The 22,475-nt window shown below is 36.0% G+C and overlaps 1 protein-coding gene across 1 annotated transcript in view; it reads left to right on the top strand.

Moving 5' to 3' along the window:
• The first annotated feature begins 816 nt into the window (after positions 1-816).
• LOC127412174 (extracellular tyrosine-protein kinase PKDCC-like) overlaps positions 817-22,475 on the top strand; it is a 52,018-nt gene continuing 30,359 nt past the window's right edge. Inside the window, exons 1-2 of the mRNA XM_051648328.1 lie at positions 817-1,851; positions 20,122-20,244. Of these exons, the coding sequence (XP_051504288.1) occupies positions 1,096-1,851; positions 20,122-20,244 (879 nt within the window). The 5' untranslated portion in view covers positions 817-1,095. The remainder of the gene's footprint in view (positions 1,852-20,121; positions 20,245-22,475) is intronic.

Genomic DNA, 22,475 nt, shown 5'->3' with positions numbered 1-22,475 from the left:
CATTCGGGGATGCGTTTGAATGGGAGTGAATGGAGCGCGAAGTGTAGTGTGACTGCTGCTTAATGCGGAAATAAGTATGTCGGACATTGTGTACACACTTATTAATTTTATACCCTAATCCAAACCCTATTTAAACCTAATTATAGAGTCTGGTGATTTGAAGCATAAAGAGTATGTTTTGTATGACGGAAGAAAATAATTGTCGTGTTTTAGATGGAGACTACGACCCAACTCGTAGGATTTCATACGGTTTAGCCAACAACTAATCTGTATGATTTCTCTGTGATCATTAAGACCTAGGCTACTGTTCTGAAAAAAAGTTATCCTCTGTGAGATCATTAAATTAGAAATTCTAGAAAAACAATAGTTGGACATGGCTTTTATTTATAGCAGAATAGCTAATAAAACACACACACACACACACACACACACACACACACACACACATATATATACTGTATATATATATATATATATATATATATATATATATATATATATATATATATATATATATATATATACACTGTATATAGTGTGTGTGTGTGTGTGTGTGTGTGTGTGTGTTCAATGAATTTCTAGACCCGCCCTGCATATCTACGATGCTGCTTGCGCAATGTACCTTGGGTAATGTAGTTCAAGACGTGGCTTTCAGTCCACATACCGAACACGCAAGAATATTTGTCTGAACTACAGCCTTTTCATGGCAGCAGGCCCAGTGGTCTGTCAATCAAAGTGACGTCAGTCTCGTTCCAGTCGCGCTGAGGCATAGTGCGGGTGTGCGCTCGAGACCCCAGTTAACTGTGCGCACACGCAAAGCGCAAAGAGGCAAGTGTCACCATGATCAGCCTTATATGGGGTGGATCTTAAATCTGCTAGACGGCATTAATCATAACTGCAAGATGAAGACGTGAACATACGGCATTATCCTTCCCTTGCGCAGCATCATAATAGACTTCCCTCGCGATCTTGAAACCTTCACGCTGCACAATACTACACCAGCGCGCGGCCAGACTGCCTACAGCTGCAAGGCTGGTAGGCGGAGGCTGGAAGGGGGAACACATCTATTTTCTGCTAATAATAATAACCAACAAAATGAAGCGGAGAAAGATGATGGTAGCGGCAGGCTTCTGCCTGTCTTTTTTAATGGGCACGCTGATGAATCTATTGTTCATTCCGGGATTCGAGCACCACGGCGAGCGGGTTCATCGCTACCACCACGAACAACAGCAGCAGCAGCAGCAGCCCGGCGCGGACGGTTCTGCCCGGCTTCTCGTCGACGACCCGCCACCCGCTGAAGCACAGTACGATTCCACAGCGGCCGTCGGGCGACTAACGGAGCTCCAGCTGCAGATACGCGAGAGATTAGATGAGGTTCTGCGGTATCGCCAGAGACGGGCGCACTGGCTCGGCACCGGGGACGCCGCACGACCGCTGGAGCGCAGGCGACTCATGGACCTGGAGCAACGCATCGACTGGGAATCATACAAAGCAATTGAGAAAAACAATAATTATGAACACGCCAGCGATCGATCTCAACCGACTCCCGCTGCATCCACAGCAGCAAAATCACACCGGGAGTTTACGCGTGAACCGATGCTCGGCTGCAGCAGCATTGACAACGTTACCAATGTTCAGTATTTGGGCTCAGGATACACAAAGGCGGTGTATAAGGCGGCACTGAACAGCAGCTTCTCCGTCGCATTAAAATCAGTAGATTTCGGGGGTCACGATATGGAGAATTGTGTGAAGAAATACGCGTCTTCTCGGGACTGTTACAAACTCGCATCCTTCAAAATTATCAAAGAAATGACGCTGATGGAGAGACTGCAGCACCCAAATATTCTCAAGGTAATTTTGACTATATTTTTGGCCTAATTGAATACGCTTTTATATACTTAAAAAGCGCCAGTTGAAGGTGGTTCTAGATTAACGCAAAAACACATCTAGATAAAATTGCCACACATTGCATTATATATATATATATATATATATATATATATATATATATATATATATATATATATATATATATATATTGTTTATTTACTTAGTGACATTAATAAATAACATTAAATTAATCTGGCATAATTATGATGAGATTCTTTATAATGGGCTTTAAATGCAATATGCATTTTTAGTTGCGCAATTAATTAAAGTGGCATGTAATATGTCAGTTAGGAATGTTTGATAGGTTACATAGGATGGCAATTCATGGGTTCATTAAAAACGACTTATCGCAAAAGGTTATCTAAAGAGGGGGGCAAATCCCCTAAATTTATAGCTAAACCAACACCCAAGTTAATGGATGCCGATAGGCACAGAGGGGCATTTTCTAATATAAAACGTGTCGCATCACCGCTTGTTTAATGACAACACAAAGCCAATGGTGTTTGTTTTAGTATTTAATATACACGCAATCCTTGAAAGGGATGTTTTAGTAGCCCGTGCAATCAACAATGACGCAAAAAGGGGAATTGGCGCATTGTCCGCGTAAATGCCAATTTTTGGTAAGTGTAGTCTATTAATGTCCCTCAGTTTCAGAAGGGCTCTGTTTTGGCTTGTGTGCCATTTATTTGACATGAGCGGTTCATTTTTGAAGTCGTAATCAGCTCTTGTAATCAAAAGGGAACGCGTCTCTGAAATTCTCTGAACAGCCCTCGTTTATCTTATGCTTATGTCTTCAGGCAATTCTGTGATCCAACCTCGGAAAAATACAAATGTTAACACGTTTAGAAATTAGTTGAACTAATGAGAGTTAAATTGAGATTATTATTCCTAATATCCAAAATGTTATTGATTTAACAAACATGATATTTATTTGTCTTATATTTCAACGCGTATTCCACAATTTTTAATATAGCCATAGAGTTTATTTAATTTCACAACGGGGTAGTCTACAGACATGCTTAAACAAAAGCTGTAACCGTTGAGGTCGTATTGAAGGGTTGAGTAGATGTAGATTGGGACCTGATTTAATGTCCAATGCTCACAGCAGGGGACCAACGGTGCGGGGCCCCAATTAATGAACTCAAACAAAAGACAAAGTTTATGGGAAAATAACGTCATAGTTCACTTCTTATATGAAGCCACAATGCTCTAAAGCTATCGCAAACACCTGTCATAAAACGTCATCAGGTCTTTTGAGGTTTACATTTATAATCATGTTTATATATATATATATATATATATATATATATATATATATATATATATATATATATATATAATCTCACAAATAACCTATTTTCTTTTTTGTTGTTGTTGTTGTTGTAAAAAACGACCTTCTGATTTTGAAAACATTGTTTTTAATGTCATAAAACACTGTAAAATGTGCAAGTAACATAATATTCATGTATTTATTGCCAAGCCAAATTAAACGTGGCCACAAGTTAGTCTTGAATTTTTATTTCTCTTAAAAGCCTATTGATTTAACCCTCAGATACCCAAGCAGAGAGGTTGATTATATATATATATATATATATATATATATATATATATATATATATATATATATATATATATATATATATATATTATTATTATTATTATTATTATTATTATTATTTTTTCCACCTTGATCATATTTTAATATGAAGCCACTGATGATAAAAATCTAGATTTGTAAGCATATTTTGTTTTGGAGTAGATTATGTGTGACTTTAGAATACAGTGGCAGTCTATGGGAAATATTGATTTTTAAGCACATTTTGCTTTGAGAGGACTATTGTGTGAATTTTGTAAGTGGTGACATTAAAAATATTGTCTCCCTCCACCAAAACTGTTGAAGTAAAACCGTTCAGAGTGTCAGCTACTATTATAGTTTTTACCATTATTAATAAAAAATTAATAAATAAATAAAATAAAATACAATTATATATATATATATATATATATATATATATATATATATATATATATATATATATATATATATATATATATATATATATATATATATATATATATATATATATACATATATATATATATATATATATATATATATGTACAATTCTGCTATGCCTCCCAGGGTATAAAGGTGTTGATTTTAATTAAGCACACTTAACTAATATGGAAAATATTTAATATTTTACAAGGAGCATATTAGCACCCATTGCAAAGTCATGATAAACTTATTCTTTAAGAGAATAAATATAATTTATTTAGGCATACTTTCTTCTCCTATTTACCACATTCTCCTATTTTAATTCCTTTAGAAAATAATTCTCTTTTCATTAAGAAAATGTAAACTTATGCAGTAAATAATTTGACAAAAATGTTAATTCTCTAATAAAATATATGCAGGCTGAGACTGTGACTGAAGAGGGATGCAATGCATATATGTTAATGCACATAAAATCCACATTCTTATAATGCTTACTTGAAATTCATGAAAAAGTATCATGATTTCATTTACGTATCGATTCATTTATTTTTTATTTATTTATGCTGTTTATTTACCCAATTTCTGCTTGTGTGTGTGTGTGTGTGTGTGTGTATATATATATATATATATATATATATATATATATATATACCTTTCTGCTAAAAGTACTTTGTCCAGATACAGCTGTTTGACATAATCACATCAGATTTAGACATTCACTACAGGGTTCAAATCGAAATTTCTCTAAGACTCTTAAGTTCTCTATGGATACACAATTTTTAGTTGTGTTTAGACATACTCATTTCCCATTTCCCCATTATCTGCATTGCATTTCAGATCTTTTACTGCTATTAATCTGTGTGAGGTCTGAGGTAGTTTTAAGGTCTTAAAACTATAGGAATCAAAAGTTGACCTGAATATGTGTGTCTGCTCCAATGTGTGCCTCATTCTGTAGTAATGTAGTGCCACGTATAACTTTAAATGTACAGTACCACTGCCAAGACCATCAGCGCAGGCATTTGGTTGTGATTAGGCCCCAGTGCTTAAAACTTAAATAAATCAGCAAAATTACTCAAATAATACCTCTCTCTATAAACCATCAGCGAAAAGCAAATGATGAAACATGCACAGATTTTCTCCACATGCAAGTGTTAATAAACAGACTGTGCAGTCTGACATTTATTCCTTTGGTTAAATCTTCATCCTCACACCTGACCAATCAGGCCCAGACGTGTTGCTCTTTGTTTGTTTTGGCAGCCGCCACATCAGACACAAATACGTGGCTCTTATTTTATAAGTTGTGAGGTCAGAGGTGAGAAGATATGATACGGCGGGCTGATTAGCACCAGGCTGGGTTCACAGAGAGTGCACGCAGAATAGATCTACACAGGTCTGCCTGCCGTTCGCCTGAAAAAGGGAGGTCAGACTGCAGGGAAATTTCTACTCAGCTTTCCAGGGTAAAGGGAGATGAAGTCTTTAACTAACACGTCTATCAAGCAGATCCCGTCTTCCTCTTACAAGCGAGGGCAACACCTGTTATATAAACAGGCATGATTGGTGGTGGTGGAGCTGGATCCATGTAGATAGTGAGAGTGGCCTTAAACTTGTACAAATGCATCTTAGGCAGGGCCTTTGCCATGTCAGCACTGGTGCAGACAGGATTCATTTGAGGACTTCAGAGAGTGAGATACCACAGGCTACTTCTTAAATAGTGTGTAGTGAACGCTGAACATCTCTTTTTTGTGTTTGTGTCTGTATTTGAGTGAAAAAGAAATAGTTTACCCAACAATTACAAAGTCATTATTTACTCAACCCTAATTTGTTCCCCATGCAACACAAAAAGAGATGAATGTGAATGGTGATTTTTGCTGCCAGGGTCCAAAAACAACATAATAAAAAATTGCATAAAAGAAGTCCATATGACTCGTGCTTTATATAAAAGTGTTTTGAAGCCATACTATAGTTATGTGTGAGAAACAAAAAATTTTGTTCTCTGAATTGGGTCACATAATTGTAAACTTGCTGCCTTGCAATCGATCACATTACATGCGATAACCAAACGTTTGGCATCAGTGATGTCAGACTTGCTGCGACATTTCTAAAGGCTCCATTTTTTTTTACTGAACACAAGCTCGACTGACATTTGTGAACTTACATTTTGGTCTGTTCCTTAAACAAAGCTATTATATTGCTTCAGAAGGTTTAGAATATAGCGCACAAGTCATATGGACTGCATTTGTGGTGTTTTCTTGTTTGTTGTTTTTTTCGTTTTTTTCATTTTCTGAGCTTGGCATTATAAATCACTATCCATTTTCATTTTGTGGAAAAGATCAACTAGGACATTCTGCCTAACATCTCTATTGTACTTCTTTGAAGGAAGAAAACAAGGTTGGAATTGGAGTTAAGATGAAAAAATCTGAATTTTTCTGTGAACTATTCCTGTAAGTTTCTCCTGGTTCTTAAGAGTGCTTGTATAAGGAAAGGCATTTCAGATGGTGTGTCAGGGAATCTGCAACACAGCTCGGGGGCCTGATTAGGGTGGTCTTGCACTGGGATTATGTTTACATTAGCATGTCAATCTGTTAACTTCTCAGATCCTCAGTGAAGTCCCAAAATACACACACACTGAGGGGTAATCAGTAACCTGCTAATGTGGGCATGTAACATGTGAAGGCTGGGTGTCTTGGACACAGAGGCCTCAAGGATCATTTCTAAAATGAGAGAGAGAGAGAGAGAGAGAGAGAGAGAGAGAGAGAGGCAGAGTACAGATTTGTAAATTTAAGTGCTAGACACAGTTAAACACAGTTAAACCTATTAGATTGCCCGGAAGGAAAGGGGTAAAGGAAAAACTTGATGTGCCTGAGATACTACTTTTTGGTGCACAGTACATATCACCAATAAACCAGAGATCTACAGCAATCATTTCATATCTACATTTCAAGGAATAGTTCATCCAAAATGAAAACTCTATCATTATTTACTCACCATCATGTAATTTCAAACCTATGTGATGTTTTTTTTTTTTTCGTGGAAGACAAAAGGACAGTTTCTAAATAATAATTATGCAGCTCTTTTCTGTACAACAACAGTTTGTAGAGACCAAATTTTTCAAACTCCAAAAAGGACAGAAAGCACCACAAAAGTCCAAGTTTTCTGAAAGCCATACAATTGATTTGTTTGAGGGACTTAAGCCAATTATTCCCTTTCATTGTAACTTTAAAATGTTGTTCTCCATTTGACATACTCAAGCTGCTGTGTTATGTTTGGTTTTAACACCTGGAGGTGGGCAATATACCGGTTAAATTGATATACCAGTATAAATGTGTCAGCTGGTGGAAACTTTGGAAGTTTTGTTTCTATTGCTTTCATGCAAAATGCAGCGCCACGTGGTGCAGAATGCATTTTCTAATCATAGGTTGTGCAACAAATAATAATTATATTTAAATCATATTATCTGTCATCCATTATTAGTTACTTTTGCATTATTTTTAAAAGAACCCTTTTTTTGACAGGTATGCCATTGCTATGAACATTGTTTTTAAAAAAAATTGTGTATATATAAAGTTCTTGAATCACTTTCCATAAAAAAAAAATTGGGTAACACTTTACAATAAGGTTCCATTTGTTAACATTAGTTAACAACATTAGTTAGCATGAACTAACAATAAACAATACTTTTAACTATTAAACTTGGTTAACCCTTAAATGAATGGGAATTTCACCAAACACTGTTACATATTTGGGTCTTTAGAGATCAGGCACTTACTTTATATCTATCCCAAGTGGATCTATAAAATGCCCTGATAGTGTCGAATTTCCACAATATTTTCAAGAAAATTAGAAAATAATAGAATAAGATATATTTAGATATATTTAGATGTTTTATTTTTCACATATCAAAGAGAAAATGCAACAAATCAGGACAAATCTAGAAGAGGATTCATTACTTTCACATTGAAATTTCCTGAGACGCAACTGGCTGTCAAAAACACATATTGAGCTACACATAACACATAATCTACACATAAGATTCATATAAGTATTTTCTCAGATTTGAAATGTTGGTGGTGCTCTTAAGCATTTTAGCCCTCACAGATGTGCTCATCCATAGACATTCAGTCTAATTTTCAGTTCACGCACCACCTCATTGTTTCATTGAATATCTCGGCCTCTGAGTGGACTACAAACTCAATCTAGGTGTCATTAGAAAGCCGAGATCCTCCCCTTTGCGATTATTTACAACATTTTATCATCAGTAGTCGATTACATATTTTTTGAATGATTTGTTTAGCATGTTTTTCCTGCTGGATAGCATATTTTGTTCAGGACATCTAAGATATAACATTGGATAATTCAGCCAAGCAATCTCACAGACAAGTAAAAATGGCAAATATTTTAGAAAGCTGCCTAAGGTAAGAGCAGATATAATGTTTTTGGCTGCTTGGGGCTTACAGCAGTAGTGACCGATGCATAAAAGAGACAATTGTAATTGATGAATTACAGAAATCATATGTCACTTTGTGATTCTTTTGAAAATCTTTCGAACTGTGGTATTAGGGCAACAAAAACTGTATAGACACATTCCTGAGAATGAGAGTTTTCATTTTTTATATGACTTGTCCATTTAAGTGCTATGTGAAAGATTTTTATATTCATATAAATATTTCTACCCTGTTATGGTGTTGATTTGCAACGTGAATATTTTCAGGCCTTATTTTGTTATTTTATGTAACATAAATGCAAAAGTCATGGTATTCTCTGAAAAGTTCAGATTCCAAGCTTTCAAATGATGGTTCATATGCCTGAGTAAGTGGTAAGTTTAACCGTTTTTCACGATATAGCGCCCCCCTTTAGACCCGCCAGTTAAACCATTGTAATTCTTTTGTGTGTGTGTGTGTGTGTGTGTGTGTGTGTGTGTTTGTGTTACACCATTTATAAGAGAGAGATTGATAAATTCTAAAGAAGTGTGGGCACAACTCCAAAAAATATATGAGATACCCGAAAGACCCGAATTATGTGTTTAAGGGATAGTATTAATTTTAACATATAGTAATACATTTTTTAAATCAAAAGTTGTATATGTAAACATTAGTGAATGCACTATGAACTAACATGAACTAACAATGAACAATTGTACTTTTATTAACTGTGACGAGGAGGAGGGCAGGGCCAGGCCGTGATTGTGCACAGCCGGCCACCATTAGGGCTAATCAGCCAAGGAGAGGGATAAGGCTGAGCCGGATGTGGCAGTTTGAGAGAAAGAGAGAGAGCCACATGCAGCTGCCGTGTGTGTGTGTTTATGTTTTTTGTTTTTATTAAAATATTACTTTGATGCTTTGTCTGGTTCCTGCCTCCTCCTTGCCAATGTTAACCATGTTACACTAACATTTACAAAGATTAATAAATGCTGTAAAAAATATATATTATTCATTGTTAGTTCATGATACCTAATAAATTAACTAATGTTAATGTAAGAAACCTTATTGTAAAGTGTTGCCAAAAATGGTTTGTTGGGATATAAATCGTTATCAACAAAATATTTCACGAATATCATGATACAAATTTTTGCTTATATCTCACATCCCTAGTTACAGCACATGCAATAATTCTGTCTTGGTGTCAATGACCATTTATGGATCTGAACTTTGAAATGCGAATGAGATTTCAGAGCTTTAGCGGAGCGGAAGGTTTTTAGTGAAAGATTACTTAAATTTCTGTGTTTTCCTCACACAGTACTGTCATATATCTTCAGAAAACTAGGAATATAGCACATGAGTTGTATGGATTACTTTTAAAGTGCTTTTTTGTCATTTTTGGAGCTGAACAAACATCAGATGTGTCATATCTCTAGAGATACTTAAAGGGTTTTTGTAATTTCCACAGAAAAAACAACAGCATATCATATGGCAACTTCTATTAGAGAGAACAGTAGAAATGGAATAGATAAATGTCACAAACCAAATTTGAACTCACGCCACCCGCATGAGTATGAGTAATTGTCAGAGCACATACCACAATGCCACAGCTCCGACATGTTTGCATTTGATTTCTTTTCAGCAAGGCTTACATGATTGGATAGATATGTTTATTCCATTGTGTGTTTGAGGAATGAAACCCAAAGGAGTGTGACGGTGGAGAGTTGCTGACCATGAAAAAGATTGGAAATGCTGCATTAATGATTGAGAAAGGATTAAAAACAGGAGGATTTTGGGAGGAAATGAGCCGAGCTCTTCACAGGATTGGGATAAATTCCCTTGCAATTGCTCAGAACGCTCTGTCCTCAATTCTGCATCACTCTGCTCTCTCTGTTTATTTTAGTAAGGAGAAACAGGTTGATGAGAAAATCATCTTATCTCTCGCCACCATGCAATCTCTTTCCTAAAAGGATTCATGTGATTTACAAAGTGCAGAATCAAGAGTTTCATGATTCAGAAAATACTACACTAAACTGTGTAACAGTGTTGGGGAGTAATTAATTACAAATAGTGATGCTACAAATTTAACTACATTTTTCAGTCATATTACTTCAAAATAGTGCAGCTTTCCCAGCAACTATGTACTTTTAACAACAAGTACAGAATGTAGTAGTGTAGTGTGACAAAACACTGCATTGCTTTCTTTCATCACACATTGTTTATGTGCACATGCAATAATCACAATTATTTTTTTACTCTCACAAAGACAAAATAATCAAATTTCCTATTCTCTCTCTTTTATGTAGAGATTCTAGTGAATTAATTTGTTTGGACAATTTATGTAAATTAACTGCTTCAAAACACGATTCACTGATTCTATGCATTTAAGTCTATTGTTTAATGAAAAATGCAATTTAATGCTGCTGTCTATAGTGTTTTTTGTTGTTGTTGTTGTTTTATTAGGTCCAATTAGTATAAATATATACTGTCTATATCTATCTATATCTATACTGTATGCATTTTAGGACTATAATTTAACTCTCGGATGGCCAAGCTGGTGGGCCTGCTAGAAAAAAAAGTCAGAATATTAATAACTACAGTCTTGACCAACACAAAATAGGTATTGGTTGAAAGCTTAGAAACTCTACTTTCCAATGCATGCAGCCATTATGACTAAAACTGAACAAGTGCTTTGAAATTTGCAGACAAATCAGAAGTGTTTCGTTTTTATAATTTATATAAAAAAAAATTGCACTGTACATACAGTATTATAGCATTATTAACAGTACAAACATAAAACTCATCAAATAGCCATGTTGTTGGAAAGCTCTGAAAGAGTAGAATACAACCACACTTTTTTTTTTTACTCACAGACAAAATTATAGTGAGTAATAGCTAAGTATATGGCTTTGATATTTATGTTTCATGTGAACAGGTGTTGCTTATAGTTAGGGGTGCACGGATTGATTGGCCACTGATCTAAATCGGCTGATTTTCATCTTAAATCCATGATCAGTGATCGGCTGATCGTGCCTAGATTCAGGGCCGATCTTTTTTGCAGCACGTACACACCGCTACTCTAATGAATGAGCGCTTGCTTAGCACTTGAATCATACACCGTGGCCACTGGAGCGTGAGTTGTTGGCAATTCTAAGCATTCACATTTAAACTTTCAGACATGCTGTAATTTAGATAAATATGCCGGTTTGTTTTAAAATATGTAAGAATAACACATGCATGAATATTAAGCTGCCCAATTTCTAGTCAGTACAGTAGTTATTCTGACTCGCTGCATAGGGAGCACGGAGAGGATAAAGAGACTGCAAACGGGCATAAAAACGAATTAAACAACAAATAAACATGCAAATACAAATCTGAGTATACGTGATGGAACGTGAGTCGGGACAATCAGATGGTGTGTGGAGTGATAGAGACTGTTTGAGCGATCATGAGCGCTATTAGCTTTTCCCCCTTCAACAAGAGCGCTTTCGGTGTCAATCAAACAAGCACGCTCTCCAGGTGCTCACAATATCTCATCAGTCACTCATCTCAGCGCTATTCCCAATTCAATTGAAGATCTCAATTTAAATCTCAATGTCACTAATAACAGATATAACTGTTTAACCTGAAATAACGGCACTGCGTCTTCATGCATTTGCTTAATAATTAGTGATTTGTATTGCAACAAAACGCCAAAGGTGGTAAACAAATCATAAATACTAATGATTCCTCACAGGAGCAGTTTTTGAGCTAGTAATAGGCAACTTTCTTATTTCTGAATGTATCTCTGCTGTGTGTGATGCCCTCATGGTTTTTACTGGTTGCCAGTATATCACAATGACCTTTGATATTGACAACAGAACTATTCATAACTGTTTTCAATACAAATAAATGTTAGCAATTCACAATTAATGTAATTTTACTGTGTGGGGCATAAACATAACTGCAGAATATAACTTGCAAAAGTGTGGCTAAGGGCACTTTTAAAAAACAAAATATGTATCGTATTGGCCGATCTTAGTGTTAAAAAAAATCAGTGATCGGTATCGGCCTCAAATTTCCTGATCGGTGCACCACTACTTATATGCCATGTTTTCACTTATAATTTGATGAAAAATAAACAGAACATAAAAATATCACATACCATTACTTGGAGGAGGTGTTTATCTTTCAGACGAGCCCTTACACAAGGTAATCGGATGCATAGATCAGATGGCGCCAAGTAAATGACACAGACTCAATGATGACTCAAGTAGCACAGAATGAAACTCATTCTGTGAAATCTCATTACTAAAATCATGTCTGCATGCTATGCAAACCTTTAGTCATTTTTGAGCTTGCATGTGTAATTAGTTCTTATGTATAATTATTATTTGTTTTATTTGTTTGGAGAGGCATTTGGACACTTGGAGACATTTTTGGACACTATAATAAATTATTTTTGTAATGCTATAACTGATTGCTTTGTCATAGCAACACATTTTTTTTTCTCAGATACCGTTGACATGATTGGGAACACAAAGAGCCCCCTTATTTATACCCAGAGATATATAATGTCAAATCGGAAAAATAAAAAAAAAGGAATTTTTTTGCTCAAGTTTTTTTGTGTGTGTTTCTTATGCCGAGGGTCTCAGAATGTATCATAATCTATATGGTTGAAACATTTGAAAAATTTTCTTTACAATGATACCAAACACTTGAACCTCCTTGTTTTATTTATTTATTTATTTTTTAAGTTTTAATTTGAGGTATGAAACCGAAACAGAACATTTTTAAAAAGACCTTCAGAGCTTATAGGGTTAATTACATATTTTCATTTACTGCTACTTTTCATTACTTTTCTTAACTTAAACTTAGGTAGTTTTGTAGTTTTAAATGGGTATTACACTCATTTAGATTCATTCATTCAAATACTATTAATGTTTTTGTGTCAAAAAAAAAAAATATGGCTCTGATTAAATTATAAATTGTCATTGGATAGACATATTTAACAAGATTTAAAACCTTCTCAAATAGCTTCAGACTAGCTACTTTTTGATAGTAACATGTAGTGTAGCTACACTACTACTTTTGATTCATAAAAGAAGATTAGTTTTACTGTAATTTAACTACTTTAAATGATGAGTAACTTGTAGCTTGGAAAGCTCCAGTTTCAAAGTAGCGTTTAACAGTGCTGTTTAAACAGTTCAAGGTAAAACATTTTATTGGAATTATGTCATTGTTTTAGTTTGTTGGAATTTAGATTTGAGGTTTTAATAACTGCAGCCTTGAAAAATCCCCAACTCATCAGTATTAATAACGGCTGAGTCACGTCAAACACAGCAGGCAAAGAAAGTGAAAACTTCTAAAGCCTTTGAACACTTTGGCAGTAAGATTTAACAATTTCACATTTCTCTGTTTGGTTTGTAATAAGTCTCAAATCTGTTTAATGTTCACTGATCAATTTTAAAGGTGAGGGAAAATGACTCAGAAGTTTTTCCAATGGCCTTCTGTCAGGAACTTTGATTAAAACAATGTGGTAAAGCTCATTCCCTTAACCGTCTACTCACTTTATACTTTTACTTTCCCTCTCAGACACACACACACACACACACGTTTTAATCTGATACCAGCTATAATACGGGCTGTATGAACAGTGTTACTGAGCAGCTCTTGTTCCTGTGGACTTCCACTGCCCAATACTATTTCATCTCTGGGCAAACACGGCCGTCTCCATGACCGTTTTGATATATTGCCAGTGTGTCCTCATTAAACTATCTTGGTAGGGTTGCGAGAGAGTGTGCATTAGTGTGTTTGCACATTAATGACATTTAACACAGAAATGCTTTTGTGAAGGTCTTTGAAATATGAGCACACATGGCATTAGTGAGGACATTTTAAGAAAAAGCGCTGACTTAGATAAAAGTAGTTAGCACTTCACTCAAAACACCTCTCTTATTGACAGAACTTTCTTTAAAATAATTTTCTCCATGCTTTGGGTATCAAGGCAAAATACTTTGGGTGCCAATTTAAATTAGGTGTCTTTATCTACTATGTACTAACATTAAAATACATACAATACAATGTAAATATTGTGTAACTGTGCTGTTCTGCAAAAATCTCACAAGATTCACATTTGTTGCTATTGAGGTTAAGGTATGGGTAGGTTTAGTAGAAGGGTTAAGGTTAGGGATTAGGGTAGGGTTGGAGTAGGGTTAGGTTTAGGGGTAAGGTTAAAAGTGTAACAGATGTAATTAAATGCAGGTACTTTAAATGTAATTACAATGTAACATCACAAATGCACATAATAAGTATATTGTATCAAATGCTTAATTACATTTTTGTATACTTCTTTTTACATACTTTTTTATCAAATTTAGTATTTTGTACTAAGAAGAGGTCGATTTTCATTTTCATTTTAGAAATGAAATTTTATAAATTCTGTTACATTTTTTTAACATTTAATTCAAATAATGTTACCATAGTACATGTCTGAAAATAACTTGGTATTGCAGCAGCGAAAATGGCGAATTTCTTCCAAAGGATTTTTCCAGGTGCTGATCAGAATAAGAGTCTGCTGGCTGCTCTTGCTCACCCGTCCCTTAATGATCCCGTTTGCTCACTTTTTCCTAAAAACTGAGAAGAAGCTTCCAAGGGATCTTCTTGTAAAGCCCAAATTCACTCTGCAAAGCAAACAAATAAACAAACTTCAACCCAGCTTTTTAATACCAAGCTCTGTGCAAATCTAAACAAGAAAAAAACAAAATAAAGCTCCTTTGTTTTGGATTTCAAGAGCTTTGAATTTCAGTCAGACCTAAAAACTGGAAGTCCTGACCAAAAACTCAAATCAGGGTTCCCAGAAAAGCTTAACTAGAAAAATGCATATTCACTATAGAAATGTCCATAATTTGTTTTTGTTTTTTAGGTTTTTATTAGTTTTCATGCCTTTTCAAGGCCCGTTAATCATACTTTCCATGTTTCCAGATTTTCCATGAGAGTGGAAACCCTGTCAAGTGTTTTGGCAGTTTTTGATGAACAAAATGACATTGATACAGTTGAAATCAGAAGTTTACATACACTTAGTTTGAAGTCATCAAAACACATTTTTTAACCACTCCACAGATTTAATTTTAGCAAACTAGATTTGGCAAGTCGTTTCGACATCTACTTTGTGCATGACACAATAATTTTTCCAACAGTTGTTTACAGACAAATTGTTTCACTTTTAATTGACTATATCACAATTCCAGTGGGTCAGAAGTTTACATACACTTAAGTTAACTGTGCCTTTAAGCAGCTTGGACAATTCCAGAAAATGATGTCAAGCCTTTAGACAATTAGCCAATTAGCTTCTGATAGGAGTTGTACTGAATTTGAGGTGTACCTATGGATGTATTTTAAGGCCTACCTTCAAACTCAGTGCCTCTTTGCTTGACATCATGGAAAAATCAAAAGAAATCAGCCAAGACCCCAGAAAAAAAATTGTGGACCCCCACAAGTCTGATTCATTCTTGGGAGCAATTTCCAAATGCCTGAAGGTACCACGTTCATCTGTAAAAACAACAGTATGCAAGTATAAACACCATGGGACCATGCAGCCATCACACCGCTCAGGAAGGAGATGCACTGTGTCTCCTAGAGATGAATGTAGTTTGGTGTGAAAAGTGCGAATCAATCCCAGAACAACAGCAAAGGACCTTGTGAAGATGCTGGAGGAAACATGTAGATAAGTATCTATATCCACAGTAAAACGAGTCCTATATCAACATAAATTGAAATGCTACTCAGCAAGGAAAAGCCAATGCTCCAAAACTGCCATAAAAAAGCCAGATTATAGTTTGCAAGTGCACATGGGGACAAAGATCTTACTTTTTGGAGAAATTTCCTCTGGTCTGATGAAAAAATACTTTTTGGCCATAATGACCAAATGGAGGAAATGTTTGGAGGAAAAAGGGTGAGGCTTGCAAGCCAAAGAACACCATCCCAACTGTGAAGCATGTGGGTGGCAGGATCATGTTGTGGGGGTGTTTTGCTGCAGGAGGGACTGGTGCACAAAGCCCTGACCTCAATCAGATAGAAAATTTGTGGGCAGAACTGAAAAAGCATATGTGAGCAAGGAGGCCTACAAACCTGACTCAGTTACACCAGTTCTGTCTGAAGGAATGGGCCAGAATTCCAGCAACTTATTTTGAGAAGCTTGTGGAAGGCTATCCAAAATATTTGACCCAAGTTATACAATTTAAAGGCAATGCTAACAAATACTAACAAATTATATGTAAACTTCTGACCCACTGGGAATGTAATGAAAGAAATAAAAGCTGAAATAAATAATTCTCTCTACTATTATTCTGACATTTCACATTCTTAAAATAAAGTAGTGATCCTAACTGACCTAAGACAGGGAATGTTTTCTATAATTAAATGTCAGGAATTGTGAAAAACTGAGTTTAAATGTATTTGGCTAAAGTGTATGTAAACTTCTGACTTCAACTGTATTTATATAGCTGCATTTAACATATTTTTGTTGTGTATGATAAAATTATATATTGTGCATTTGGTGATAAAAAAGTGTTTAAGGGTCTGCTACAAATCAGCTCTGGACAGTAACAAAACCTTCATAGTAACTGGACTGGACAGGCAAGTTGACCTTTGAGCTTGTGTCAGTCAAAACGGCGCCATGCGGCTAAACAGACAACAGCATTACTCCATGTACACGTTTGTCTTATTCCCTGCAAGCAGCCATAGAATCTGCAACACACACAAGAATATTAAATGAGTACAAACAAACATTGTGAGCACATGCACAAACACACACTCTCACATTTTAGATTAATCATACTGATAATAGTAATTAGAGTGTGTTTAATCTGAGATAGGGCCTTTGCTCATTCGCCAGCTCCTGGGAAAGCTTTTGCACTACAAGTCTGTCTGCACCCATAAACACAGATCTCAATTCAGATTGTCCCAGTTTCTGCTTCATATCAGAGGCTAAATGTGTTCAGGATCCTCCCACAGGGACAGTTATCAAGATCCAGAGTTTCTTACCCTAAATTTGAAATTGATTGAGATAGCCCAATGAGATGGTATCTCAGACCTATCAGGCATCACATTCCTGATTTATTCATTGTGGACTACAGGCCAAAACCGATCCTGAATTTGAGCATTTGGCAGATTTTGTTTATTGCCAACTAAATCAGCTGCCAAGATTGAACGCCTAAAGAGCCAGCATCACAGGTTTCAAAGTTATTTTCCAGTGTCTCTATCCACCAAGGGGTAGAGTAATTGCATAGCCAGACGTTTGACTAAACGGCATAAGGTGTGGTCCACATTGCAGCTTATCCAGGCCAAGATCCACCCACTTAGACAAGAAGATTGCATATGAATGACATTAAGCAACAAACCACAGTTCATTTTGTTTTTATATGCCATTTAGGAGTGGGTTTATCTGAAATTGATTGTACTACAAAAACAGACTGTGTGAAAAAATGAAATAAATAATGGCTGGTGGTCTTGAACGATTGTGCAGAAAACACAGGAAAAGTAGCTAAAATATGTGTTGACTTTCTGTTCATCCAGAATTAACAAGTACTCTTTATTTCACAGACATACAGTACTGTGCAAAAGTCTTAGGCACATAAGATGTTTCCCAAAAACATTTGTCTTAAGATGGTTATTTATATCTGCTACTTTAGTTTGTCAATAGGAATTATACATTTTATACTCCCAAACATTCCTTTTGCAAATAGAATAGAATAGAATAAAATAGAATAGAAGAACAGGGAGCCCTGCAACAGATGGCATGGCCCTCACAGAGCCCCCCACTGAACATCGGGTCAGTCTGGGATTACACAAAGAGACAGAAGTAATTGAGACAGCTTAAATAAATAAAAGAACTGTGGTGAATTCTCCAAGAAACTTGGAACATCCTATCTGCCAACAACCAAGAAAAACTGTGTCCAGGTGTAAGTAGGAGAATTGGTGCTGTTTTAAAGGCAAAAGTGTTCACACCAAATATTGATTTAGCTCTTTTTCTGTTTACTGGACTCTGTATGGTTTTAACTGATTAATGAAAACTATTTATGTCATAATTTTTTTAAGAAATCCTCACTTTGAACGTTTTTCACAAGTGTGTAAATCTTTTGCACAGTTCTGTAATTCTGAAAAAAAAAGTGCAATATACAGTTCTCATAACAGATATCTAGTTAATTTGCTGCTAAGTGAAGTATTAAAGTTTGTCTCTTTGGATTTACCATGAAAACTTGCCATGAAAACAATAGCACTTGTGTTTGTCTCCTGCGGATGCACTGAATGTGCAGTGATGTGATGAATATTAGCATTTGTCTGCCACAAGACCGCGGATGTGTTGGAAGAGATGTGTAGAATGTGAGCTGCTCTCTGAAGGCGGTGTAGATCACAAGCAGGTATGAGAAATGCATTATACCATAATTAGTGCGATCGCGATCCTGCAAAGATGCAAATTATAAGTCATCACAAGTGGTCCGCTTCTGCGATTTGGTATGATTGTGTTCATATCAGCAGCGAATCGTACCAGAGTTCAAATGAACCGTACCCCAGACCACCTTTTCAAGCGAACTCGGGTGCGGTTCCCGGGTGCGCACCAGAGTTAATAAAACAGCGTTCACATTATCCAAACAAACTGAACTTTGATGACATTTGACCCTGGGTGCACACCAAAAGTGCTAGTGTGAAAGCACCCTTACTACCAGTGTATGTGAACTTTGCTAAGCAACCTTACATCCAATGCCATGTTGCCGGCAAATTTTAGCACTACCATTGTATCAGACTGAGGTGTCAGGCATTATTAGCAAGTGTGATTGACATGACTAAATTAAGTAATATCCCATCTGAAATAGATCAGCCCTTTCATACTACCGGTATACAAATTATGAACTTACACACTTTGAAGGTTATAGTTATAGCTCAGATAAACTGTATGTGAACTGAAATGGCCAATTGGTTGTGGAGTAATATAGCGGCACTTTTTCTCCATCCGACCTCCTGGTATTAGAGACCAGCGTTTTTCCTTTGATTCTGGGTGCTGTGTCTAGTGGTACAGCTGGTCACGCAGCCATAGGTTATTTTCTTTTTAGATTAAATTTCATGCTGTTTCATTTTAACTAGCTTCTTTGGCTTGAATTAGCTTAAAAAAATGTTTCTGTAAGCAAAGAGCCAAACTCGGCGCTGCTCAGAGCCATCACGGCAACATTGAGGAAAACTGATAAGTCTGATAGCAGCGGCCATAACATATAGACCTCCCCCCTCCAAAACAAACAAGCAAATGCCAATGCAACTTTTCCTGATTACAAGCTGCAGTATATCTTCATGGTTCTTGACTTTTCCAAGCGACTGGACTTACGATTTTTGCCTGGCGGATGATAAAATGAGTGGAAAACTTCCCATAGACTTACATTGAAGAAGGGACCCGAATATAGAGATTTGGGGTAGGCTCTTTTGACTTAGGCCACTTTGCAACCACCCAGGACACATTAGCAACAACCTAGAAACCAAATAGCAGCATCCTGGCAAGCAATCACATCACCGTATCATTGTGGAAGTGACTTTTTCAAGGGAAAGTTCCACTTACATTTCAATCAGAAAATCCAAAAATCTAGTTTTGCCTATGACATCTCTTGAACTGATAATAATTTCCATTTATCACAAGTCTTTTCTTGGCTTATGAATACTTTGCTCAGCTTGGCTTCTCCTCCAACCAAGACCTGAAGTTTTCCCCTTTAGGTCAAAACAGTGAAATTCAACACAATGCTGTTATCTGCCAAAAGCAAAGTGCTGACAGATGGTCTTTACTCTCCTCTGCAGTTGTACGGCTACTGCTACCAGGACAGCAATGATATACAGGACACTGTGACAGCGATCACGGAGCTGGGCAGCCCGCTGGAGATGATTCAGTTGCTGCAGACGCCCTGGGAGGAAAGATTCAGGGTGAGTCACTGTGGCTGCGACTGCAGAGGTTATATCACACATTCCATCTATAATGTCTGTCTATAGCTATAGAGGGAGGAACATGGACGGGTAAATTAGTCTTATTAAAGCTTAGAACCCTGAACAAATTGAATCAGTGATTTTTGTAACTTTACTATAATAACAGAATTAAAGATTATTGTTAAACTGACTTGATCAGGTGGAGTTATGGCAAGGAAATAGGGCTGAGTGTTATACCGGTACTAACAAAATATCGCAATACCAAAAAAAATTTAAATGGTAGGATATCATCTTGTAGCACTTTTGGTACCATACTACAGTGTGGTGCTATTAGCAAAATTTTACGTGATGTCACATTTTTGATGAAATCAATGACAATTTGACAATTAATCAAATTAAAATATTGATATAGCCATCTGTGATCATTAAACAGTGGAAGGATGTATTTTAATTAAGTAGTATGCAGTCTACATGCACTGAATGAATGAGAGGTACCACTCTGCTCTCTGTCATACTTCACACACACATACACAAACAGATCACACGTGATGTACATAATGTGGTGTGTTTAGTGTATGAGCAGCTGTGAACCCTCACACAAACTCCTCCGGTGCTGCTCTGAGATCTTAGCTCGCAACGTTTTCAGCATTTTATATAGAATGCGGACCTTATTAAAAAGGACCACACCGGAGGAACTCAAAGGGCCATCAAAATAAAAGTCCTGCCAAAAAAAAGTTCTGTTTAAATGGATGCGTGAAATTGAGAACATTACGGCAGAAAAATATTACTATTGTATAGAAAAATGTAATATTCAAAGTAATAGCAATAATACTACTAATAACAATCATTTAATAATAAATAGTTTAATTATTATTATTATTATCATTATTTTTGCATGAAAGCAATATCACAAAAACAGTATGAATATTCTGAATATCAGCACACTGTGATTTAGCTGTAGCAGCCTTGTGCCAGTTAATCAGATGTTTTAATATAGTTTACTGTGAAACTCTTGTTGTGCAGCATTTTATTTGACCCATAAAAAAAGATTATTTTTTGTTGAAAATTAATTATTCTATTATTATTCTATTATTTGGTTAAAGCTTTATGCATTTATTTGATTAAACACTGTTTTGAAAATAACATTTAATTAAAACATAAAACATGGAATCCAGAAAAATTTAAATGGAAAATGCAGAATTTGCAATTTGTAAGACTTTATGCAGTCCTTTTCTGTGTGATTTCATCAGTAATCTGAGGTTTTTTCTTTTTTTATTTGTTGCCAAAGTATCGATTTTGTATCGTTACTGAGGGAGCAGGGCTGGTATTGTACCAACATTAAAATTTTGGTAACAGAGTAACCCTATTAGGAAAAGTCATAATTGTTGACGTTGGTAACATATTATATATAGAGTGGGGTCCAAAAGTCTGAGACCATATTTGACCAAATCTGGAATATTTTTCATTTAAACTAGGAAATACATAAAGTTTTAAATTAAGAAATGTTAAAACAGTTATGATGTAACATGAAGAAATATGATGAACAAAGAAGATTCTCCACTATTTAGGTCACTAATTCAAATGTAAGCAAATTTGTGACACTGACCATGTTAACTCCTTTGTACAAGACATATTGTATATATTTACAGAATACATATTTTCTGAAATGCATGAAATTCAATTCATGTAATTAACCATTACATAATGCACTGTAAACATTTTAAGCTGCGGAGCAGTGGTTAGAGCATGTACTCTGGACACGTTGAGTGGTGGTGGACCTTTCTTAATGTTCCCTCTTCACTGTAATAAAAAAAAAGATCCAAAAAGAGTTTATGGTGTGTCAGATAACTCTGCAAATAATTTGATTTCAGTGGGATGGTGCATCACGAGGACTTAAGGGAAAACGTCATGGTTACTTGTGTAACCTCCGTTCCCTGATGGAGGGTAGGTGCTCCGCATGTGTCGGTTCCCTGTAAGGCTAACCCCATGTGATATATATCTTCCGCTAATTCCTTTCCCTGTTGGCAAACTGTGTCTTCCTTGGGCAGAGCCCCTCTGCCCCAGTCTCCATGTTTGTAGTAACTCCTCCCCCGTTGGGTAGGATCTGCCTTGAAGACCATGTGACGTATTTTTCCACTTAAATATCCCCCCACCTCTTTGGGCGAGGTGTGGTCTCCACGGTGTCTTCCCCTTGGGAGGGACACCCCCCGATTAGAACTGGCGGCCCAGTC

Source organism: Myxocyprinus asiaticus, chromosome 21 (assembly GCF_019703515.2).
Source record: "Myxocyprinus asiaticus isolate MX2 ecotype Aquarium Trade chromosome 21, UBuf_Myxa_2, whole genome shotgun sequence".
NCBI classification, from domain to species: Eukaryota; Metazoa; Chordata; class Actinopteri; order Cypriniformes; family Catostomidae; genus Myxocyprinus; species Myxocyprinus asiaticus.
The sequence above is the reverse complement of the archived record's forward strand: the minus strand, read 5'-3'. Positions and strand labels throughout refer to the sequence as shown.